This window comes from Anabrus simplex, chromosome 1 (assembly GCF_040414725.1).
Source record: "Anabrus simplex isolate iqAnaSimp1 chromosome 1, ASM4041472v1, whole genome shotgun sequence".
Classification (NCBI taxonomy): Eukaryota; Metazoa; Arthropoda; class Insecta; order Orthoptera; family Tettigoniidae; genus Anabrus; species Anabrus simplex.
This window is the reverse complement of record NC_090265.1, coordinates 890112737-890139150: the sequence shown is the minus strand read 5'-3', so window position 1 is coordinate 890139150 and position 26414 is coordinate 890112737. Positions and strand designations below refer to the sequence as shown.

At 38.3% G+C, this 26414-nt stretch overlaps 1 protein-coding gene across 1 annotated transcript in view; it reads right to left on the bottom strand.

Annotated features, from left to right (window-relative positions):
* Window positions 1-26414, bottom strand: part of LOC136857704 (glycine dehydrogenase (decarboxylating), mitochondrial) — a 110064-nt gene that overhangs the window by 46308 nt on the left and 37342 nt on the right. Inside the window, exons 5-9 of the mRNA XM_067136568.2 lie at window positions 21630-21855; window positions 20579-20775; window positions 20287-20489; window positions 3574-3713; window positions 3400-3486 (exon numbers count right to left, since the gene is read on the bottom strand). Of these exons, the coding sequence (XP_066992669.1) occupies window positions 3400-3486; window positions 3574-3713; window positions 20287-20489; window positions 20579-20775; window positions 21630-21855 (853 nt within the window). The remainder of the gene's footprint in view (window positions 1-3399; window positions 3487-3573; window positions 3714-20286; window positions 20490-20578; window positions 20776-21629; window positions 21856-26414) is intronic.

Sequence of the window (26414 nt, the reverse complement as noted above, 5' to 3'; positions counted from 1 at the left end):
CCTACTGTCACATAAAATAGAACATTTTTAAGTATTGTAAATAGTGCAGATCAATGAATACACGGGATGCATACAATTTTGTAGCTTGACATTGTTTATCATCTAAATGCAGATGACTGATTGAGTGATATGTTGTGTTTTGGTGCAGTATGTAGGAACAGAGTATGTGCTATCATGTCTTGGTTTCTTCAAACACTACTCTGCCAGAGATTTGCCATCCTCTAGTAGATGCAAAAGAAGTACAAATCTCAATATTTCTCAGTGTGTGGCCCTAGGTGCCTCTTTTGACAGACTGAAAGATGTATCATATAGTAAGTTCCTTGGGAAAATACAAATGGTGTTGCTGAAAACTTTTGCAATGTCAGTGCAATGTTAGACTGCAATAAGAGAGAAAAGTATTATGTTGTAACTTGTCAGTTCCAGTCTTTCTTTCCTAAATGAATGATTTTGTATTTGTGTTGTATTGCATAGTTTTCTGGCTGATGAATATTAATTGATGATTAACACTGCTGAATGTAATGTCATGAGATTATGATATACTATGATCACTAAAACTTTTGTGCAAATTTCTACACAATTTTATACCTGTAACACTGTGGATAGTAGGTAGAATATAGCTCCATAAACCAAAAGATCATGTTTCATTTCAATTTATCTTTGAATCCTACAAACTCCCTCCTTATCATATGAGTTTCCTTTCATCATTGTGGTTCCTGTGTATGGTTTTTTTTCTTACATTGTATTTATATTTTATTTCCTGCATAAGTGGCATATCTTGATACTATTGACTGTTACGGTCGGCTTAAGTAGTGTTAAAGAGGACTGATGTACGAGGGGATGTTAGTGTCTATTTCTGTCATAGGTCTTAATCTGAGATAGAGATTGCCAATCCCACTCACCTTCTGGTCACTTCCTTCCTCCCTTTGTGAGTTAGCTTCCATTTTCCTCAGCAGAAACAAACAAAAGCAGCACAGGCAAGGCCAGTCACTCCCATCCTTCATGGCTTTGTGAATTAGTAAAAGTAAAATATAACTCCATAAATGAAATAATTATAATAAGCAGCACAAGCTGGTAAGCTTCTTTTCTCCAGCAAAAAATTATTATTAATAATAATAATAATAAAGCACAGGCCAACCTCCAGGTGTATTGTTGTTCAGAATGCAGTATTTCAGAAAAAGGTAACAAAGAAGGAAAGAAAGCAAAGGAAATGAAAGAAAAAATATGAGGAAAAAAAAGAACAAAAATATATTTAATATAATATTTAAGAGTGGGGGGGGGGGGGGCGAGAACCTGGGGATCCTCCGCGCGCTAAACGATTTAAATCGCCCGCCCGGTAATTTTAGTTCAGCCCTGTGCTCACTAGAGGCGCTATTGTGCAATCCCTGGCGATCTTTGCGCAGCCGTTGCGTACAGAAGTGAAAAATAACGTTGAGAGTCATCTCTTACTCATTCTCTTTGATTATATTGGTATTACATAGGGTCTGTCGATGTTTTCAGTGAGTAGTGAAGTCAAACTGGCAAGTTTCATTAGAAACTTTGGCCATAGACTGGCATCTAGAAGTGTTGCTACTACTCATACCATTTGTCTGGAGGTACTTGCACTTGGATTTCATGGGCAAGCTGCAGCACATAAACCAAGGAACACTAAACTGAACGCTCACTGCTGATTACAGTGGTGCAAAACATGTCGCGTGTGGACTCTAGAACAATGTAATATCATCATGTGGAGTGAAGAATAATGCTAAACATGGCAGCAGTCCAGTGCATGTGTGTTGAGCTGGTGAACGCCAAAAGAGAGTTACTTACTAGGGTGCATTGTTCCCACAGTGAAATGTGACAGTGGAGGCATTATGATGCGGGCATATCCTTTCTTATTTTGGTCTTGGTCAACTAGCTTTAGTACCTTGAACCACAATATCCAGAGCCTATCAGAAAATTTTGGACAATTCTATGTTACCCACCCTGTGGAAATGGACCTTTCCATTTTCAACATGGCATTAAACCCATTCATTAATCAAAGGCCACAACTAAGTGTTCTAATTGGGAGTGAATGAAATTGAATGGCTGGCCTAAAGCTCTGATCTAAACCCAACTGAGCATCTCTGGGATAAGTTACAGCACCAGCTGACAGCCTGACCAGACTGCTCCTAAATACAACTGTTCACCATGTTGCAGGAGGAATAGAAGAAAATACCTTCAGACATTTACTGAAACTCAGTGGAAAGTCTTCATAGGAAGACAGAGCCTATGACAGTGATGAAGAGTAGATGTACATAATACTGGCACCATAGCAGTTCCAGTTAAACCAGTACTTTCAACTGTTCAGTCATTAATGCCAATGTAATGTATTTTACTAGTAGTAGGATAATAGTGTATATAACAGAATATTGTCATCATCATCATCATTTTCATTTCCCGTTCCCTGTTTCCCGGATTGGGTTGTGAATCAAGGACCTCCATCGCTGCCTGTCTCTCCACCACTTCTCCTTTTTTTAAGTACATCTTCTGGTTTTCTTCCCCTCTTCTCTATGCACTCCCACACTGAATCTGTCCACCCTTTTCGGGGCCTTCCTCGTGGTCTCTTTCCTGTTAACTTCTCCGAAAAAGCATTTTTTGGCACTCTCTCTTCTCCCATTCTCATTGCATTCCCATACCACTTTAGCTTTGTTGTTTCTACCCTGTCTTGAAGTTTCAAGATTCCTGTCTTTTTCCTTATCTCTTCATTTCTAATTCTTTCCTTTCTGGTCTTGCTCTCGATACCTCTTAGGAATTTCATATCCACTGCCTGTATTCTACTCTCCTTTCTGAGTGAACATCAGAGCCATCTCAATTCTTAAATTTTTTTACTTCCTGAAAGGGAATCGAACCCATGTCCTTCAATCACTACATTTACTGCATTTAGGGCAGTTGCCCAGGTGGCAGATTCCCTATCTGTTGTTTTCCTAGCCTTTTCTTAAATGATCGCAAAGAAATTGGAAAATTATTGAACATCTCCCTTGTTAAGTTATTCCAGTCCCTAACTCTCCTTCCTATAAACAAATATTTGCCCCAATTTGTCCTCTTGAATTCCAACTTTATCTTTATATTGTGATCTTTCCTACTTTTAAAGACACCACTCAAACTTATTCGTCTACTGATGTCCTCCCACGCCATCTCTCCACTGACAGCTCGGAACATACCACTTAATCGAGCAGCTCGTCTCCTTTCTCAGCATCTCATCATCTAGCACATGAATACTCAGTGAGATTTACTACATTAAGTACCGTAAGGACCTTGATCTATAATATGGGGCCAATGACCTCAATGTTAGGCCCCTTTAAACTACAAGCATCATCATCATCATCATCATCGATCTATAATATAGTCTACAAATTAAGAACTGTTCAAAAGAAAACTTACTTCTTCTGGTGTTTCTTTTGAGCCAAACACCCACAGAAGGTCTTCAACATCTGATACACCAACAGTCTCATCAAGCGAGACTCCTACCTGGAATCAAACAGGACAATAGATGTTATAACATTGTCCTCTGCTATGAAATACCTACAATGTCATCAAACTAATAACATGACTTACACTGTCATCGGGGTAGACCCTCAAGTTGATCTCCTTCTGCCGAGCTCGATGATGTATTTCTCCAGAGTCCATACCAGGTATAATACGAATTGTATCAAAGAACACAGGATTCAAAACAGTATTCCCACACTGACGGACACCTACAAACAAAAGATAAATCCAAGTGTAGTAAAGTGAAAGAGACCAACGGATAACTGCCCCCCATGGACACAACAGGTCATTAAAGGCCTTGGCCTGCCAGGATGACTGCTGCCCATCCAGATAGTCTGTAGATATTGGAGTGTCATGAAGTTCTAGACATACTGCTTGGCTTTTGCTCACATATCATACAGCTCCTCACTTTGTCTCACAAGGCTGAGTGAGCCCTGTTGCAACCCTCAGTCCGACTGGCTGGGGTTTGAACCCACAGCCTCTGGGTAAGAGGCAGGCACACTACCCTTACACCACAAAACTGACTCAGAGGGTTAATAGGTTATTAATACACTGGCAGAAAAAAGTATCCAAACACCATGAAATAAGGAATGTAGAATGTGGAAATTTTGGCAAGATATTTGCCAACGTAACATATTTAATTGATTAAAGGTACAGTACTACAGGTTAATATACGTGCAAGAAAAGCCATCGCAAATGTGCTATGCTGGTCCATTAATAATGATGTAATCACCTGACTGTTGAATGCAGGCATGCAAACATGCATGCATTGTGTCGTACAGGTGCTGGATGTCGGCTTGTGGGATGGAGTTTCATCCCTGTTGCACTTGGTTGGTCAATACAGGGACGGTTAATGCTGATTGTGGATGACGCTGGGGATTTCGTTCAATGATGTCCCATACGTGCTAAATTGGGGACAGATCAGGAGATCGAGCAGGCCAAGGCAATATGTTGACACTCTGTAGAGCACATTGGGTTACAAGAGCGGCATGGGGGCATGCATTATCCTGTTGAAAAACACCCCCGGGAATGCTGTTCATGAATGGCAGCACAACAGGTCGAATCACCAGATGGACGTACACATCTGCAGATTAATATCCGCGCAAGAAAAGCCATCGCAAATGTGCTATGCTGGTCCATTAATAGCGATGTAATCGATAACCATGAGAGTGCTCCTGCTATCATAGCAAATTGCTCCCCAGACCGGAACTCCCGGTGTAGGTCCAGAGTGTCGATGCTGCAGACAGATAGAATGCAGGCGCTCACCAAGCCTCCTTCTAACAAACACACGGCCTTCCCTGGTACCAAGGCAGAACTGGCTTTCATCAGAAAACACAACGGATCTCCACTCCATCCTCCAATGAGCTCTCGCTTGACACTACTGAAGTCGCAGACAGCGGTGGTTTGGGGTAAGTGGAATGTACGTTGCAGAGCATCTGGCTTGGAGCTATCCTTCAAGTAACCAATTTTGAACAGTTTGTTGCGTCACTGTGGTGCCAATTGCCGCTCGAATTGCTGATACAGATGCAGCCTGCTGTGCCACAACCATACGCCGAATATGGCAGTCCTCCCTCTCAGTGGTGCCATGGGGACATCTGGAGCCCGGTCTTGTTGCGAGTGTACCTTCTCGTGGCCACTGTTGCCAGAACACATGCACAGTGGAGATATTCCTGCCAAGTCATTCTGCAAAGCACGGTAGGAAAATCCCACCACATAGCCCTATTATACGGCTTCTTTTAACCGCAGTGAGCTGTTGATAATGGCCTCTTATTCATCGCAAAGGCATTCTTGACCCACACACAGTCACTCCATCCAGTCTTACAGGTAACTAATGCTCTTGCACAGCACAGCCCGTATTTAAAGCAAACCTGATGTGCAACATCATAGGACCACTACTAGCACCAGGCTAATGCGATTTGCAGGAGATTTGAATCAACATCATCTTTCAGATATGTAAACACACCTACCAACGTTCGTTAATCTAGCACAACCCCTTCTTGGTGTTGGGATATTTTTTCTGCCAGTGTATAGTATTCATTGGTTGCAAAACACAAGTCATCAATCACCAGTGATCTGCAATTAGGACAGTTGCCCAGGTGGCAGATTCCCTGTCAGTTGTTTACCTAGTAGTTTCTTAAACAATTTCAAAGAACTTGGATATTTATTGAATATCTCCTTGGTAAATTATTCCAATCCTTAACTCATCTTCCTATAAATTAATATTTGTCTTCATTTGTCCTTTTGAATTCCAATTTTATCTTCATATTGAGATCTTTCCTACTTTTAAGAATGTGACTCATCTACTAATGTCATTTCACACCATCTCTCCACTGACAGCTCAGAACATACCACTTAGTCAAACAGCTTGTCTTCTTACTCTCAAATCTTCCCCATCCAAACTTCTGCAACATTTTCATAACTCTACTCTTTTGTCGGAAATCACCCAGAACAAATCGTGCTCATTTTCTTTGGATTCTTCCATTTCTTGAATCAAGTATTCCTGGTGAGGGTCCCAAACACTGGAACCAAACTCTAATATTGTGGTCTTACCAGTTACTTACACACCCTCTCCTTTACATCCCTACTACAACCGTTATTTACAATCCAATTGATGTGATTACTCCAATGAAGCTCTTTGCTTATATTAACACCTAGGTACTTACAGTGATCTCCATCAGGTGTACTTTCACCCCATCAGCACAGTAATTAAAATTGAGAGAACTTGGTGAAACTCACTACTTCATTTTTCACCCTATTTACCATCACACCATTCTTTTTGTAGTTCTTCACAATCCTGTACCTTTTTTATTATTTTATAGGGTATAACATCATCCGCAAAAAGCCTTATCTCTGATTCCAGTCCTTTACTCATATCATTTATATATATATAGGCTATATAAGAAAATGGCTGACCCTGCAGTGTAGGCCTAGTGTGCCTGCCTCTTACCCGGAGGCCTAGGGTTCGATTCCCAGCCAGGTCAGGGATTTTTATCTCGATCTGAGGGCTGGTTCAAGGTCCACTCAGCATACGTGATTACAATGGAGGAGGTATCTGACAGTGAGATAGCGGGCCTGGTCTCAAAAGGTAAGAATGACAGCCGAGAAGATTCGTCGTGCTGGCAGTGTGTCCCTAATCAATTGACTATTATAAGGAATTCTCTACTGCACTTCAGTAGAGTAACACATTATATATTTATGATATGGTGAAATCAGGTGTGAAAAAATAGTATGAACTTTGTATACAAATAATCCCAAGACAGATAATAGGCTTTAAATTGTTTAAAAATTTTATGAAAACAAATAAATACTTCACATGTATCTAAAATACCAATAGTTGAAAATAAAAACACACATCATAGTAGGCCTAGTATATTAACTTGAATAAATCAGGTGGTTACAACTAAAATTAACCCAGTCTAGACAGGAAATTATTCATAGTATGCATACCAAACTTGTTGGCATAATGTCCAGTTTATGAGCTACAAAATTTGCATGGTTCACCATAACTGAAAGGGAAGGTTTATTAGGGGAATGTTAACACATGTACTGATCTGAATAGAAGCATATCAAGAGAGTAGGAGGCATACCCATGGAGTTGCTTCATGCAGGCATGCATCATGCACTTTCAGACTGTCCTGGATGGTGATGGAGAACGTTTCAAGTCTTATGGATGATATGTCCATAACAACAGTCTTATTTCATGACATGGCAATGCATTAAAAGTGCTTCATTGGGGTTGCTTAAGTTTCATTTTCAGCAGATTTTCCATATGTAAACAGTTAGATAGAGAATAATTATAAGCACCTGGTAGGCCTACATAAAGAGCATGAAGCTGGGAGGAAGAATAAAAACATGGATTAAAGATAAGTACGATAACATGTCAGCATAGGCAGAAAGATAAGACCAACTCCATGCCTTCATGCACTGGCATCTTTATAAAAGGACTCTCTCCATATTAACCCTGGTCCCTCTAGATCTATTTCTTCTTTAACCCTAACTAGTTTGTTTCTGGATCCCAGCTTCGTCATAATGGGGACATTTCTTAAGATTCCCTTGGTGTGGGAAGTATAGGATAAAGAGACAAACACAAGAAAATCATAAAATGGAATCATACAGGTGATAGAAGACAAGGAACAGAGGGTAAATGCAGAATGATAAAGCTTATGGTTTTAATACATATAGTGGATATGGAAAAAAGATAAAATCTGTGGAAAGCTTTAGCTACCTTCAAAATGTTGTCTCCAGTAATGGGAGTCTTAAACTAGAAGTACAAAATAGTGTGTCCAAAGGATTCAACTGCTTCTACCAAGTGTAGAAACTACTTTGGGACTAGACAATCATGACAATCACGACATACAGCTTGGAGAGTCAAGAATTAAATACAAGGAACATCAGTAAATTTCAAGCATGTTAAGTGAAGTTTCTGGGATCAGCTATGCAGAAGACAAAAGGGACAGAATCAGGAATGATTATATAAGAGACATGTAGTTAAACTTGATAATAGAAGAAAGACTGAAAACTGCATGGTTGAAATGGTTGGCCACTAAAAGCAAATACAGGAGATGCTGATTCCCAGGAAGTACTTAGAGAGTACTTAGGAGGAGGAGGAGGAGGAGGAGACCATTTGGATGTCCCAGAAGGAGGTGATTGGACCAAATCAAAGATTTTGTTAAAAAGAGAGACACTGAGACATTAGAAGTCATAATGAGAGAAGAAGTTTACAAGGACAGAAACAGTTGGAGTATATCATGCACAAAAATCCTACTGGAAGGATATTAACGCTGATGATGATGATGATGATGATGAATGGAAATGGCACTCACTCACAAGATAGGAAGTTAGGAACAGACTCAAAGGATGAACATGATGAAAGGTCAGGGTGACAGAGGTAGCTTATTGACTGAGGTAGAACGAAAAGAACTAGAACTGACGAGGAGAAAGCCTGTCTATGAAATCAGCAGCGTATGAAGATGTGTTGTTAGTTCTTGTGATTTTGTGCCTTTATGTTTGTCCCAGTCTGTTCCTTCTTTTGACACGCTGACCTGTCATCATACAGTTGAACACGAAGAAGAGCAAATGTTATGTATAACTAAGAATTAGGTACTTACAAATCAGGTTTAGATATTATGTCATAATTATTGAAATAATTTTGTTTTGATTGATGGTTTCATCATCATCATCATTGTACAGTTCCAGTTTCCTGGGTACTGTTAATGAGCCTCTTCCACTTCTTCCTGTCCATATACAACTTGTCATGGAGAACATCATCCACTGTCCATCCTCTGGCAACTGGATCAACCTTGATCATGTCCATCCATCTGGTTTTAGGTCTTCCTGCAGGTTTTTTCCACTCCACCTGTCTTTCCAAATTTATTCTGGCAGTTCTTGTAGGCTCCATCCTCATCATATGCCCATATCACCATAGTCTAGATGTGCCAATTCTGTCTAATACAGGTAGGGATGTCTTTATTCTGGCTTCTTTCCTCACCTCCTCATTTCTTAACTTGTCCATCTTGATCTTGTGGATGGTGGATCTAAGAAATTTCATGTCTGATGCTTGCAGTCTTGATGAATCTCTTTTTGTGAGGGTTCACGCTTCAATATTGGTATGAAGTAGCTGTTAAACATCCTCAGTTTGGCCGGTTTTGGAATAATGTCATCCCATAAAAGTGTTCTTACTTGGTAGAATTCGGATCCCTTTTGCACTCTGTTTGTAATTTCCTTTCTGACCAAATTATCACTAGAGATTACACTTCCAAGGTGAGGAAAACTATCCACACACTCTAGCTGGTGTCTCCTAGTTTTACACTTGCTGGATGCCCTCTCTGTTGACTGCCATCACCATCTTGGTCTCACTAATGTTGAGGTTATATTCCTGGAACCGGAATTTCCATATGTTGAGTCTGGTCTGTACTACCTCTTCTGTTTCACCCCAAATCATGATATCATCAGCAAAGGCCAGTGCATTCAGTTCACCTAACTTTTCTTTGATGTTCTTCATTATATTGTCCACAACAGTGATGAACAGTAGTGGGGACAGTGCACTTCCTTGCTGAACTCCACTCTTGGTCTCAAACCATAATGATCGACCTTTCCCACTTTGTACGCAGTTAGTACAGTCTTTGTATAACATATGAATTTTTCTTACCAGTCCTTCAGGCACATTTCTTTTCCTCAGGCACTCCCAGATCTTATCTCTTATAACACTATCATAAGACTTTTCTATATCCAGGAATACAATGACCAGGTTCTTGCCTTTCTCACAATACTTTTCCATCAGCATGTGGGTGCTAAAAATTAGAACCATTGTTTTAGTTTAGTTTTGCCTCTCTTATATGGCGGGGCTCAGGCTATGAAGCCTCCTATTATGCCAAACCATATTATACAACATTATACAGTTTATAGAATAATGTACATAAAATCACATGTTATGCATATTTCTAAACATCACTAGTTTTAATTTCATTAACCTCTATAATTTTGTATCCTTATTGGTAATTAAGAACTGAATACTTTTTTTATGTTAGTGAGATCTACTTTTTACAAATTTGAGTACCACATTAAACATTTCCTTTTAAACAGCCTCAGATTGCTTATGCCTCTAATTTCAGCTGGGATTGAGTTCCAGGAACGTATGGTAGCAGGTATGAATGAGTTGTTGCACGAGTTGCTGTGATGAATGGGAATGGAAAGAGGAAACGTGTGGATGACCTTGAAGGAGCTCTATCAGAAGGGGAGAGGTATTTAAAGTCTGTTCTAAGATAGTCTGTTGCTTGTTTGCAGAATACTGTGGAGAAGGGAAACAGTGTGGTATTTACGTCGTTCAGTCAGTCTTAGCCACCGGGTGAGTTGGCCATGCGGTTAATGGGCGCGCGGCTGTGCGCTTGCATCCGGGAGATAGTGGGTTTGAATCCCACTGTCAGCATCCCTGAAGATGGTTTTCCGTGGTTTCCCATTTTCACAGCAGGCAAATGCTGAGGCTGTACCTTAATTAAGGCCACAGCTGCTTCCTTCCAACTCCTAGGCCTTTCTTATCCCATCATCGCCATAAGACCTATCTGTGTCGGAGCGACATAAAGCCACATAAAGCCATCTTAGCCATGACAGCTGAGAGAGGAAAGGGCTAATATGAGTTTGAATTGGGATATTTAATATGAATCAAACTCAAGCATTGTAGGCTCGCTGTAGTCGACATGAAAGTGTTTTGCTCATACTATTATAAACTACATCTCCATAGTCAAATATTGGAAATATTAGACTCTGAACTAATAATTTTCTTGTGCTTCTTGGAAGGAAGTCCCTCATCCTTTTTACAGAATGTAATGAACAGAATACTCTTTGACAAATTTTTGTGACATGTTCCGACCAACTTAAATATTTATTGAATACTACTCCAAGGTTCTTTACATGATTGCTAAATGTTACTGGTATTCCACTGAGCGTAACACTGGGTATAGATGTGTTTTGTATTTTAGCATGAGATTGATACATACCAATTATGATGGCCTGTTTTAATTTGCAGCTCCCTTTTTAATTCCCTTATGGTTGTGTCTCTTTCTTCCAGCATATGCTTTAGTTCCTTGATCACACTTGTATTGAAATTTATTGTTTCTTTCAGTTGCTCTACAACTGTCTTTGTCACCTGATCTTGGATGAGGTTGGCAAGCATGTTGAGAGTTTCCTTACTGCTCAGCACTTTCTGCACTGCTTGCTTCACAATGGCTTCCACTGGCATCTCTTTAACTTTGGGGGGGCACGGTTGTTTTGGCAGATATTTCGCTTCAGGTTTCACTGAACACTTCACGAACACTCTGACCTGAATAACTGTACAAGTTACAATAATGTATCACACTTATGACTGTCAAACTGCTAAAATTCACCTCCTAATGTTGCACAAACCACGAGCCTGGTATTTTGTGACTGTACACTATCCGGCATTACAAGACTACTGATCTGTTACTTCTGAATCCACATTGCTCCTCCTCTAACTGTGGTTCAATGATGGTTCTCAATCTCCTTTCTATTATCTTCTCTAGAATTTTGTTGATTTTGCACCCAAATTTTAAAAAAATTATCTAAAAGAGCATTTATTTTACTAATGACTGTGTAAAGTGAGGTATAAGGAATTCCTAAATCTCCAATAATTTCAATGTTAATTTTATATGGATTATTGTTCACTTCTTGGATAAACTTTAATTCCTCATCCAGTGTGTAACTTTTCTCTTTCCATTTCCCATGGCTAACTGACAGCAACATACAATTTCTGCAGACAGAACCGTAGTTTTTATTACTCAACTAGCTAATGTACCCGTGCCTTGCTACGGTATTCTACCCTGTATACAGAGTTTTACGTAAGTTATTGCACACGCAGTAAGTAAGATTATATTAAATTGAGTATCTCTTAGTGCTATCTGAGAAACAAAATGGGGAAGATCCCGTACATTGTTTCCGATGTAAGATGCACGTTCGGGGAAATTTGGATGATAATGACAGGCCACATTTCCTACTGCCATTCATACTCGAGTTCGGGAGGATCACGTGCCAACTGCCATTCGCAATAGAGATGGATAATTTTAATTATAAAGACAGGCCCCCTCTCTTAATGCCAGTCAAAATTGAGTTGGAGAGTTTTGATTATAATTAAGAAATGCTGCGCTATCTAAAGAATCGAGATATGACAGTAAGGCATAGGACCAAAGTTGAAGATTTCTTCAAACTGGGCAGTGATTGTGTCATCTGCTTTGTGAAATGACTTAATATTTAGAAAGCAGTTACCACAAAAAGAAGATCTGCACTGCCATTAAAATTGCCTCCATATTTTTATATTTTCTGGGGCCTAAATGTAATACATTTGATCAGCCTGGAAATTTTCCTCAAATTAAAGAGCGCCCTGTGACCAACTGAAATTATGTACATAACAAAAGATGTTTAAAATGAAGGGACATTTCACATGTAGTCCAAGGAATTTACAGAAAATCAATAGTATAAGAGAAAAGAAAAGAAAACTGTTATGGTTTCGCTATATACCCCCATTCTATTCAGTGATTTTAAAATCATATGCATATCTAAACCTTTCCCTAGATGAGTATACTCTATATATATGAAGTTTGGTTGATATATATCCATCCATTTCACCGTGATGGTGGAACAGACGGACAAACAGGCACAAAAACTAAAAACCACTGATACGATCTTGAGTTGACCTAAATCAGATAAATATCTGGAAAATAGGCAAAACAAACAAAATTACAGACAGCAGACCCCGTACAACTTTATTTAGATAAGCACGGGCACATTTATAAGTGCAAACCTTCGAGATTTACTGCTTTTAAATGGTACGTCATATCACAAACGGATTCTGCCATCAGACAGCTCTTTTAGTGTTCTACTGTACATGGATGGTAATATGACATTTTCTTGTGTCTCCTATATTTATGGGTTAGATTAAGTTAGAAACATTTTATATACATATTTTTTTAAATGCTATTTGTTCTGGGCGTCGACCTAAAGAGATCTTTTGTCCCTACTTGCACTATGTGATATGAACCTGCGTATAATTGGAATGGAGGAAGTGTAGAGTGTTGAATGTGAGGAAAGGAACATTAAGACAACACAAACATCCAATCCCCAGGCCAGGGATATTAATCATTTACAATTAAAAACCCCTGACCCATTCAGGAATCGAACACGGGGCCGCCGGGTGACAGGCTGACGCATTCCCCACTACACCACGGGGCCGGACAAGAAACATTAAATAGGGTGAATTTTGGGTACAGTTTTCACACATTACTTTATTTTTCAAATACTAATGTGGCAGCTCGAATCATAAAATTTGGTTAACATATGACCACTGGTTGTGTCAATGTGACATACTGAATTTGATGATTCTGTCTTTCCTGTAAGTGTGCCAAACAATAAGATATACGTGTAAACAGTACAAAATTAACTTAACATTTTGAAATGCAGGTCCATCTAACGTAGAAGGGATCATGATATGACAATATGTCACAGGACCAAAGATGTAGATCTCTCCAAATTGAAAGGCGATTGTCCTATCTGTTTTGTGATACGACTTACCGCTTAGCCACCAATTACCCCAAAATGAAGGTCTGCACCATCATTGAAATTGCCTCCATATTTCGATACATTCTGGGGCCAAAAAGTGATATATTTGTACAGCTTAGAATTTTTCCTCAAAGGAAAGAGTGTCCAGGTTTTTGCATTAGCACTCGCATACATATGGAGTAATTAAGGAAGAAAGTATTACAGTTAAGAAAGTTGAAATTAATAGAAAATTGGATTATAACTGAAGACAGCCGGATAGGAAAAATATGTAAGTACCAAGTGGTTGTACTGAAAATGAAATGTCCCTTACTAAACTGTAATGATATGAGTTACGGATATAAGAAGGCAGTAACAGTGGAGAAATCTAGGTGCAGGTATATTTAAGTAAACAGATAAGAAGATGACTTACGTTGTTATTACTTAAGCCTAAAGAGGCAAGACAGAGGCAAGAAATTAAAGCAGAAAACAGAAGTAGAAAAGAAATGCAGTAAAATTTAAAGCAAATGCCAGAAAACACCTTACAATGTGAAATCATGAACTACACTCCGCTGTACTGTTCAAGTATTAACAGCCCCTTTAGTGCTATTCAAAGGTGATTGTAACCTCCAATGGTATTCCACAAATTTCCCGCAGAATCTCTCCCACCTTCTACGCAAGGAACAACCATGAGTTTACAGGAATGTTGACATTATGTTACTTCTCCGCTGGCAAGCATCCAGCGGTAGGTTCATTGTCTGTCTGTCAGCCACTCAATGCATAACATGAAACCCGCAGAAAGTATTAATTTTCTCCATCATCTGAAGAGTAAGTGAAATTATGCTCAAACAAAAGTTGTTTAAAATGAAGGGACGTTTCATATGTCATCATCATCATCATCATCATCAGTTTTCCACTCCAGTTGCCCGGGTGTGGTTTATGAGCTCTCTCCACTTCTGTCTGTCCATGTACCACTCTTCTCTCAAGACGACATCCCAGCTGACTCCTCTTGTTCCTATGTCCTCTTTCACTTGGTCCAGCCATCTCTTCCTAGGTCTTCCTACCGGTCGCGTTCCGGCCACGACTGTGTGTAGCCATTGTTTTGCTGTCCTTCTATCGTCGATTCGTTTGACATGGCCAAACCATTTCAAACGGGCCCTTGTCACTTTTTCATTCAGGGATGGGTACATGTAGTCCATGGAATTTACAAAATATCAATAGGAAAAGTGAAAATGGTAGAAAACTATTGCGGTTTCCCTACAAACCCCTGTTCATTTCAGTGATTTTTAAATCATATGCATACCTAAACCTTCCCCTGGATAAGTATACCCTATATATGAAGTTTGGTTGAGATCTATCCAGCCGTTTCGCTGTGATGGTGGAACAGACGGACAAACAGACAGACACGAAAGCTCAAAACCACTGACAGGGTCTTGAGTTGACCTAAATTGGACTAATATCTGAAAAATTGGCAAAACAAATGAAATTACAGACAGCAGACCCCCTACAACTTTATTTATATGTATATGGCATATGTAAGCACTTGGCATGATGTCTCATTTCATAACTTGCTTACAGTTAAAATGGAAGCGTGTCCTATGTCCCGGGCACGTGTCTCAAAAAATCTCTACTTTGGCTTTGTGTCATATGTTCACTTCCCATGACCTTTACTAGACCACCACAACCCTGCAACTAAAGTCCTGCTGCCAAGAGTGCCAACTCTAATGTATCACATTTCTAATTCACCTGTATTTCAGTAACAGAAAAATCATACGTCTGTGGCATTATTCACACTCGGTTACATGCAAATCAACTGTCTCATAATCTTTCTCTTGTAGTTAAATGTTGTGCGGTCACTTCCCACAACCTTTGTCACACTTCTGCCCTACATCCCTCTGCCGTATGCTGCTGAACTCCCACTGCCAACAAAGCCGACTCTAATGAACCATATTTCTAACTTGCCTGTGTAGTGACCAGAGGAAATGCATATGTCAGTGGTATTATTTTAACTTTGTTACATATAAATAAAGTGTATTTAACAAAAATGTATAACACCAAATCATGTTTAAATGGGTTATATACAAATAGGGTTTAATTAACATGTTTTTAAGTTATATTTTGCTGGGATCAACAGAAATGTATGTATAAAACAGAATTATGCAGTACTGAGTAATGTATAATCCAATCTCAACCATATATTGTTTTATTATTTCTTTAGTATGTACTGTAATGAAATGAAATGAAATATACTTTGAAGGTTGAGTCAAATGTTCCACCTTTACAATACCAAAATTCTTTATTATCTAATTATTTACATATCATTTTTAAAAATATGACAGGACATGTTTCGTCTAACTTGTAGACATCATCAGCCACAAAAGTCTTTAAGAAAAAGCAACAAGGACAAGGACAAAGCAACACACTAAAATAATTTGGGTAGCCGAATACGTCAATTAAAATGCTGAAGAGTGTTCAGGATTGTTCAGAGCACAACACTTAAAAATATATTGTTGACATTAAAATTGTCCATGTGGGATGATTCAGTAAAACTTGGCATTAAAATTCTTCTTTTGAAGGTGCTGTGTTGACATGCAATATTCTGTTGTGTCGGTGAAAGTTTGATAATGTGGTGCACAATGTTAAATCCAGTAGCATAAAAATGATGTGTAAGAAATCCAGTGAGCGGATGTTAAGGTCGTCTTATTGGCATGATGTTGACATTTCTTGCTGAGAAGTTAGGTGGAATATTTGAACATAATAACGTGTGTGGAATGTGCAGTAAAGGGCCCTAGAATGAGAACGATAGCTGTTGTTAGTATTAAAATAGGCAAGTTTTTGTATCTTGTGATATAAAGCAATAACAGTTCAGCTTAAGCCACGAAGGAGAGCGGACGCATGAGTAGAGAGCTCGGGAGTGGGAGTAAGGAGTGAGTGCTGAGTGCAGGAAGCTTGTGAGGAGTTTGACAACAATGATTGGAGTAGATCAATACAGGGCGGCTATTGTAGGATGGCAGAGGAGAATCAAGAAAGAAGAAGTAAAATCAGGTGGGTGTAAAGTGGATTTGGTAATCAAAGGAGAAGTAGTGTTAACAGCGGCGGTGGTTATAATGTTGCTACTGATTGGAGGTGTAGAGCCGAACCCAGGCCCGACATCTAGTGGAAATGAGGGATGGGAAGACATAGAAGAATTAAAAAAATGGGTAAAAGAGACGGTGGTAGAAGTGTGCCCCTTTGAGCAAATTAAGAATATGATCCAAGAACAAACCAGGGAGTTTGGAAAAATGAAGTTATGGCTGCGAGAAATGATGGATGATATAACATCACAAGTGAGAAAGAATGACGAGGAAGTGGCAATATTAAGAGAAAGAATAGGACGACTGGAAGAGGAGACGTTGAAATTGAAAGCGGAAGTGAATTCCAATACATTGAATCGCAGGAAGAAGTGCTTATTTATTTATGGGGTGCCTGAGGAGGCGAGAGAAGACAAAGTACATACAATTTACAAAGTAGTCGACTTAATACAGGGGACATTGAAACTTAACTTTAGCGAAGTGGACATAGATGACGTACAGAGAGTGGGAAGAACTAGGGGCAACAGGCCTATGAAAGTAGAACTGTTTTCTACGTTGATGGCTGATGCTGTGATAGGCAATGCGAGTAACATGCAGAGAGAAAAAAAATGGATCAAGAGAGACGTGGGATGGGAGGCTATTAGGAATGAGAAAATACTCAGAAAACACAAGATACGTGCGATAAATCAAGGACTGAGAGCTACTATTAAAGGACAAGAGCTAGTGGTATCAGGCAGAAATTGGAAGAGGAACTGGTCTGTGAATAGACTGCTGGACTTAGAAATGAAGATTAAAAAAGACGAAGAAAAAATGAGCAGTGCAACGAGAGATGGGGAAGTGAGGAGAGATAACAGTAACAGGGTAATGTGTGAAGAGGGTCAGAGAGAGGCACCAAGTGAAAATGTAACCATTAACAGTGAAGAAGTTCAGGAAGAGGCGACATGTGAAAGAGTGACCATAAGCAGAGAAGAAGAAAGGCAGGGGAGTGAAAGCAGTGAAGTAAGGAAAGTGACGGGTAAAAAGGTGACGTCAGAGGCAACCGGAGGATGTCTCAATAGGAGTTGGGAAAGAGGCAAGGGCAGAAGATTAACGGAGATGATGGGAGCTGAAGGTGGAGGCAAAAGAACACAACAGAGTGAAGATGGTGATGAAGTGGCGGACAAAAGAGGTGGCAGAGAAACAGGAAGGTATAGAAAACTGACAGACATGTGGGATTCAGGTAGAAATGAGAAGGGTGTAGTCACTAGAAGTAAAAAGAACAATAGTATACGGAGTAGTGAAAATAAAGATTGTTAGATGTAAGAATGTAGTGTTGAGGAATGAGTGTTTGGTATTTGTAGGTGAAGATGAAGTGATATTTTGAAGGTTGTGATGGTGTATGAGTGTGTGGTATTTGTAGATGGAGATTTATTTGATGGTAGACGAGTGTGTGCTAGGGCTGAAATGTGGTGTTGGAAGTAGAGGTGGTATATGTTGAAATGTGGTGTTGGAAAGGTATGGAGAAGTGGTGGTGCACTCATGAGTAAGTTGTATTTAATGTGATGGTATATGAGTGGGTGGTATTTGTAGATGTTGAAATGTGGTGTAGGAAAAGTATGAAGATATAGTAATGTAATTTGGCTATTTGTAAATTTTGGTTTGGTGGAAGATGGAGTTTTCGGTAGGTAATTAAGTGTGTTTATGGTTTGTTATGATGGGTAATAGGATAAGTATGAGTGTATGGTAAATTGAGTATGGTAGATGAGTGTGTGCTAGAGATGAAAGGTGGTGTTGGAAATAGAGGTGGTATATGTTGAAATGTGGTGTTGGAAAGGTATGAGAAGTAGTGGTGCACTCATGAGTAAGTTGTAAATGAAGGTGGTTTGGTATTCAATGTGATATGAAATTTGGAGATGGAGAAGTGATGGTACTTTTCAATGGCAGATTTTAAGTGTTGAGAGGGACGAAAACTGAGAAGTGGTGTTTGTTTAAGTGTTGAGAGGGATGTGAATAGAGAATTGGTGTTTGTTTGTAAACTTTGGTTTGGTGGATGTGATGACAAGTTTTCTTTTTCTTTTCTTTTTTCTGTACAGTGTGTAGAGTTTGAAAGAGTGAATTTTGGCATGGGCTGAACATGTTATTTTTCTCATTTAAAGGATCAAATGGGTATTATTACTGTAGATCTAGAGAAAAATAATAATAAATATCTAAATATCTAATAATATAAAGCAATAAATGAAAAAAATATATAAAGAGTGCGGCACATCTGATTACTTACGTTCTCACCTGTTCCAGAGCAACTAGTTCAGCGTGGATGATTGTGGCTGACTGGGGGCGAACTATGGAGGTCGTGTGTGATAGGAGCTGGTATGAGGGGAAAGTAGGGGAAGGCTGGAATCAATAAGCAGGTAGCTATCACGTGGAAGCTTGTTTGTAAGTTTGTCAAAGGAGGAACTTTTAAGCAATGCCTCGAAAATTACGTTCGCAGTTTCTGAATTTTCATTCAAATTGTGAATGGGATTACGTTTTTGATCTATATTAATATAGATGTTTTCTAGAATGTTAAGTAAAGTGCCCTTATTAAGAAAATAAAGAATTTTTAAGTCCTGTTCTATGGAAGTAAAGAAATGATTGGACTCTGTCCTATGAGTGCTCATGGCGGAGTATCTTCTGTGTTTAGCGGCGTTGATATGTTTCTTATATCTAACTGAAAAGCCTCTTCCGGTTTGCCCAATATAGCTCGTGGGACATTGGTTGCAATTCAACTTTAATACTAACAACAGCTATCATTCTCGTTCTAGGGCCCTTTACTGCACATTCCACACACGTTATTATGTTCAAATATTCCACCTAACTTCTCAGCAAGAAATGACAACATCTGCCAATAAGACGACCTTAATATCCGCTCACTGGATTTCTTACACATCGTTTTATGCTACTGGATTTAACATTGTGCACCACATTATCAAACTTTCACCGACACAACAGAATATTGCATGTCAACACAGCACCTTCAAAAGAAGAATTTTAATGCCAAGTTTTACTGAATCATCCCACATGGACAATTTTAATGTCAACAATATATTTTTAAGTGTTGTGCTCTGAACAATCCTGAACACTCTTCAGCATTTTAATTGATGTACTCGGCTACCCGAATTATTTTAGTGTGTTGCTTTGTCCTTGTCCTTGTTGCTTTTTCTTAAAGACTTTTGTGGCTGATGATGTCTACAAGTTAGACGAAACATGTCCCGTCATATTTTTAAAAATGATATGTAAATAATTAGATAATAAAGAATTTTGGTATTGTAAAGGTGGAACATTTGACTCAACCTTCAAAGTATACTTACAACAATACGGGCTTTATAATGTTCATTTTATGTAATGAAATGAAATGGTGTATGGCTTTTAGTGCCGGGAGATCACAAGACGGGTTTGGCTTGCCAGGTGCAAGTCTTTTGATTTGACGCCCGTAGGCGACCTGCGTGTCGTGATGAGGATGAAATGATGATGAAGACAACACATGCGCCCAGCCCCCGTGCCAGGGAAATTAACCAATGATGGTTAAAATTCCCGACCCTGCCAGGAATCAAACCCGGGACTCCTGTGACCAAAGGCCAGGATGCTAACCATTTAGCCATGGAGCCGGACAGTATGTACTGTACAATGTTTATCATATATCGTTCAATCATACCTGCACTGAGCAGTAAAGTAGCATTGTGCACTGCTGTGGCTATTTCCTTCAAGCCCTGTGGACCGTGATAGACAGCATACATGGCAGACATATTAGCTAGAAGAGCCTGAGCAGTACAAATATTGCTTGTTGCCTTGTCCCGCCGTATATGTTGTTCTCGTGTCTGGAGAGCCAGCCGATATGCATCATGACCTCGAGCATCTCTGTTTTGTATTGATACAGAAAGTTAAATTACAATATGTTTAAAATAAAAGATGTTTAAATTGAAGAGGTAAATCAAGTTAGAGCATACCGTGTGACACCAATCATTCGTCCAGGCATAAGTCGAACTAATGACTGACGACAAGCAAAGAACCCAGCATGAGGACCTCCATAACCAAGAGGAACTCCAAATCTCTGACTTGTTCCTACTGCAATGTCAACATTAAACTCACTTGGTGGACGAAGAAGACACAGAGCGAGGAGGTCTGTCGCACAGCATACTAGAGTCTGAAAAAATTATTACATAATGATATGTTCCAAGGAACACATGCATCATTTAAAATGCCAATCACTTGGTTTATGTATAAAATTACATCAAGCACAATTTATAATAATATCAAAGATAAACTAACAGAAGATGGCTAAAACGGTGGAAGATGCACAATTATTTATATTGTTTTCATGCCTTTTTAGATTTTATCTAAAAGTGTGAACCATAGTTCATTTAAATCATAAGCAACATGTTGGACACATGATATGACCTTTATTGAACCCTTTTCAATCTTGAAAGACTTCAAAATCCTAAGTCTCAGTGCACAAATCACATCAATATAATACTACAATTGGTGTCAAAGGGAGGATTCAATAACATAAAGGTTAAAATACCTTGTATTTTGTTTTGAATATTCATAGCAATTGCCCCACTCTCATTGAGTTTGAGTAATAATGACTACATCCATTATTATCTACAGGAAATATTTAACAAATAAAAGGCAATACATACAATGATTTATAAAGAAAGAGTTAAAATATTATCTGCATTTCACAACCCTCATTTCACTCCCTGGTTAAGAACCACTGATCTAGAACCTACATTGCCTTCACAATAAACTTTCTTCAGCTTATCCCAGTTATTTTTTTGGGGTCACTGGACCCACCCCAGGTGGATTTGGCCAGGTATTTAAGGTTTGATACACTTCCTGACTCCATGTGACTTTTAAGGTGAAAATTCCAAATCAGGATTTATCAGGATTCAAACCTTTGCCACTCCAGGTAAAAATCCAACCGCTACTGAAAGCCACTAAGCTATAACACTTCTATGTTACCTTCACAATAGAGTTTGTAGACTATGATAAACTCACACCATTGGAGTGGGCCCGTTCAGAGACTTGTGTGAAGTCCAAGATGGAACCTTCTGTGTCTGGATACTGGAAGAGCACTCCTGCAAAATCTCGGTTTGAGAAGTCTGCATTGAACACATCACCTACTTCAACACTTAGTCCCAAGGAGTCTGCTCTAGTTTGTACCACAGAGATAGTTTGTGGGTGCAGGAGATGCGAGAGAAATAGTCGCCTTCGTTTATTCTGCCTGAATCAAACAAGACAGCTGTCATAACACTTGAATATTACAGATAAAAAGATGTATTCCACAGGATTATGAACCTCTGAAGTAAACACTGGGATGCCACTGATAATTTTCACAGTAGAAGTATACAATTTAAAACGGATCAATGATGCATAATGGATGCAAGAACCAATGCTGTATAATTTTTGTACAAGAAATTAAAAACTGAAAATGAGCTTTATATGGTAGGTTCTTCTAGTTTATTGATCAGGTGCAAGAGTCAGGTACAATGAAGTTCTCATACTAAAAAATTCACTTCAGTTCACAAATAAACAACATTTTAGATGAGCACATTTATTTTTCTAACTTTGGATGACCCTCTATTTAATGATAATAATAATAACAATAAACAATTCTTTATTTCTTAATCCATTTACCCTCCAGAATAATTTTTTTTTCCTTGGACTCAGCGAGGGATCCCAGCTCTACTGCCTCAGGGAAAGTGTCCTGAAGCATGAGACTTTGGGTCGGGGACACAACCGAGGAGGAGGACCAGTACCTTGCCCAGGCAAATGTTGAACAGGGGCTTCTTGGTTAGATGGGAAGATTGGAAGAGATAGACAAGTAAGAGGGAAGGAAGTGGCTGTTGCCTTAAGTTAGGTACCATCCCGGCATTTGCCTGGAGGAGAAATGGGAAACCACAGAAAACCACTTTGAGGATGGCTGAGATGGGAATCGAACCTCCTTCCTCTTTCTACTCAGTTGACCTCCCGAAGCTGAGTGAACCCCGTTTCAGCCCTCGTACCACTTTTCAAATTTGTGGCAGAATGGGGAATCAAACCCGGGCCTTTGAGGTGGCAGCCAATCACAATAACGACTATAACACAGAGGCGACATAATAATAATAATAATAATAATAATAATAATAATAATAATAATAATAATAATAATAATAATAATAATAATAATAATAATAATAATAATAATAATAATAATAATAATACCAACAACACTTTATTAATGGTAATGCCATTTTACAATGAAAGAGAGAAAAAACAAACAGCAAGACAGACTTTAAAGAAAGGAAAGAGTCAGTGTAGTATACAAAGAAGAAAAACTTGTACAAATATATACATAGGTTATAGTACAAATAAGCACAGGAAAGTAATAATCTCTTCTGGAGATTGTGTAAGTAATTTCTGAATTTTGACAGTGAGCAGTTAAATACATAAATACAGTAATCTTGACATTCTTTTAATCAGTTCTATGCCGATTTGTGAACTGTGTATGATTAAACCTCATGCACCTGTCTGGTATGTGGAAGTTTATTTTTTCTAGGAGTTGTGGGCAATTCACCAAGGAGTGGAGGAGTTTAAAAATGGACAATGCAGGAATTCATAATATTGTGACAGACTATGAAGATTTAATAACTGTTGTAGGACTGTATAATCAATATTATCATATGGAAAACTTGCTCTAAATGAATATAAACAAAGAAATTTATGTTGTATTGAATCTAATTTATGGATGAAGGTCTGATGGGAAGGGCTCAATACAGGTGTATAGTATTCAAGTACAGGACGAACCAGCAAGTACAGCAAGCAATAGGAAGCTAACTTGGAAAATTCTCTGGAACATCTAGTAATGAAACCCAGTCTTTGTACAGATTTCTTAAAAATATATTTGCAATATATTCATGAAATGATAGATTATAACTGAATAAAACACCAAGTTCATTAACTTGTGAAAGAGGAGACAGAATGTTGTTATTACTAAATTTGTACTGAAATTATATTTTCTTCTCGTTAAAAAAAGGATAGGCCTATTATTTTACATTTGTTATGATTATGTTTCAACCAATTTTACATACAATACTTTTCCAGATAACATAAACTTTCTTAATTTTAAACAATCAAGTGAGCAATTAAGTTAACTTCCATAAAATAAAATAAAACTGCATCAGCAAACAAAAGCAATTTACTTTCTTTTCCTAGCGCTTTTCCTACACCTGTGGGGTTGCGAGTGTGAACTGTGTTGCACATGTGGATTTGTCTCGGTTTTATGGCCGGATGCCCCTCCTGATGCCAACTCTGTATGGAGGGATGTAATCACTATTGCGTGTTTCTGTGGTGGTTTGTAGTGTGGTGTGTTGTGTGAATATGAAGAGGAGAGTGTTGGGACAGACACAAACACCCAGTCCCTGAGGCAGAAGAATTAATCATAAACGATTAAAATCCCTGACCTGGTCGGGAATCAAACCTGGGGCCCTCTGAACCAAAGACCAGTACGCTGACCATTCAGCCAAATCAGACAAACAAAAGCAATTCTGAATTCTTAAGTATTTTAAATGCCATTTTTCTAGAGAATATAGAGGTGGAACTCCACTGGTAGCAATAATAGGCTCAAAAAATAATTCCTTATTTTAGCAATCTGTATGTGGTTTTCAAGATATGATTCAAACCAGGAGAGGAGAGGCCCATTCATTCCATAACCTGTTAAATTTTGCAACAAGATATCATGGTCAACAACGTCGAAAGCTTTGGAGAAGTCTGTATAAATGCAGTGGTTCTCGACTGCATCTAAGAGGAACTGATAGAATAAAGGAAGATTGCTACAAGTTGACTGCCCTGAAAAGAATTCATGTTGCTCATCAATGATGATATTTCTAAAGAGAACTGTGATCTTGTCAAGAATTATTGCATCAAAAATTGTCATCATCATCATCTTCATTTCCTGTTTCCAGCTTCCTGAGTCGGGTTGTGAATTAAGGACCTCCATCGCAGCCTGTCTCTCCACCACTTCTCCTTTTTTTAAGTACATCTTCTGGTTTTCCTCCCCTCTTCTCTATGCACTCCCACACTGAATCTGTCCACCCTTTTCGGGTCTTCCTCGTGGTCTCTTTCCTGTTAACTTCTCCGAAAAGCCTTTTTTTGTCACTCTCTCTTCTCCCATTCTCATCATATGCCCATACCACATTAGCTTTGTTGTTTCTATCCTGTCTTGAAATTTCAGGATTCCTGTCCTTTTCCTTATCTCTTCATTTCTAATTCTATCCCTTCTGGTCTTGCCCTTGATACCTCTTAGGAATTTGATCTTCGCTACCTGTATTCTACTCTCCTCTTGTTTTGTTGTAGTCCACGATCCAGCTACATAGGTTAGTATGGGTTCATAATAGGTTGAATATAATACTTTCTTACATTTTTTCAGGACATCTTAGTTCCACAAAATACCCCTTACACTCTGGTAGAAGCTGTTTGCTTGTTGTATTCTTTTCCCAATTTCCTCAGTTACCTTTGTACAAAATCTATGTAACTTAAAAGCTGCTATGGATAAAGCAATCAAACAAAGTACACATGATGTTCACAACCAAAAAAATTAACACTTGGATTTTTATAAGAAATGCAAATTTAATGTACTAAAAATAAATCAAACAAAGTAAATAACTTTAAGAATAGTAAAATTAGATTCCTACCAAAAATAGATAAAAGAGAAACAACTAAAAGGATATTTTCAGAAGAAAAATGACAACAAAGATCAGATAGAATGAAGAAGTACTAGAAGAACAGAAAGAAAAACACCCATAAAACATCATAGAAGACCAGACAGAAAGTGACTACAGTTGTCCAGTGCAGCTGTAAAAGTGCAACAACAACAACAACAACAACAACAACAATAATAATAATAATAATAATAATAATAATAATAATAATAATAATAATAATAATAATAATAATAATAATAATAAATGGTACTCAGAATTCAATACAGTAGAATCCCGCTAACTCGACTCCTGATTACTCAACATTCTGTATAACTCTACAACTTAACAAACACTATTTTTTTCTTATATTTTTAATCATTAAATGACCTTTGCTGGTCAAACAGAACATTATCTTTGAAATAATGTTGTCCATTAATAGCTAGACAGTAATACTGTAACTTCTAACAGTGCCTAAACAGTATGAACTGCACAGGTTCATTTTAATTATAGGATGGTCTATCTGGGGATCAAATTTACAGCTGTGATGAATCTGGTTTGAATTTTCGAAGGTTTAAAAAGTTTAAAAGATGACTCACAGTGAAGGACCCGGTCAGTCAGCATTGAGCTGAAAAACGTACTGGGATTTCATACATGTTGCTCCACAGGCCCGTGAGGTGAATAGTTTATTAGATACATATTACACATTTCACTGACTTTCAGTTCTCCTCAGAACCTAAATATTACAGTTCTCTCATTCCTTTCAAAAACTGTCTACCTTTAAGAAGTTCAGTTACCAGGTAATAATTCATCTCACATTTGACAGTAGTAACTAAAGGATATTGTAAAAACAAAAATATTGTTTCAATTTAGAAAAATTTGGGAGTAGAATCAACAATATAAGTAGCACATTTTATTGTCATCATATTTGATCTGCATATGTCATGATCATATTTTAATAAACATATTATTTTAAATATCAACACTGGAATCCTTCAAAAGGGACTATTTATCCCAACAAGTTAACAATGTTTAAAGTATGTACTGATGATGGCTCATTAGAGCCAAAACATGTATACAATGGTATTGTAATATTTAATCAATC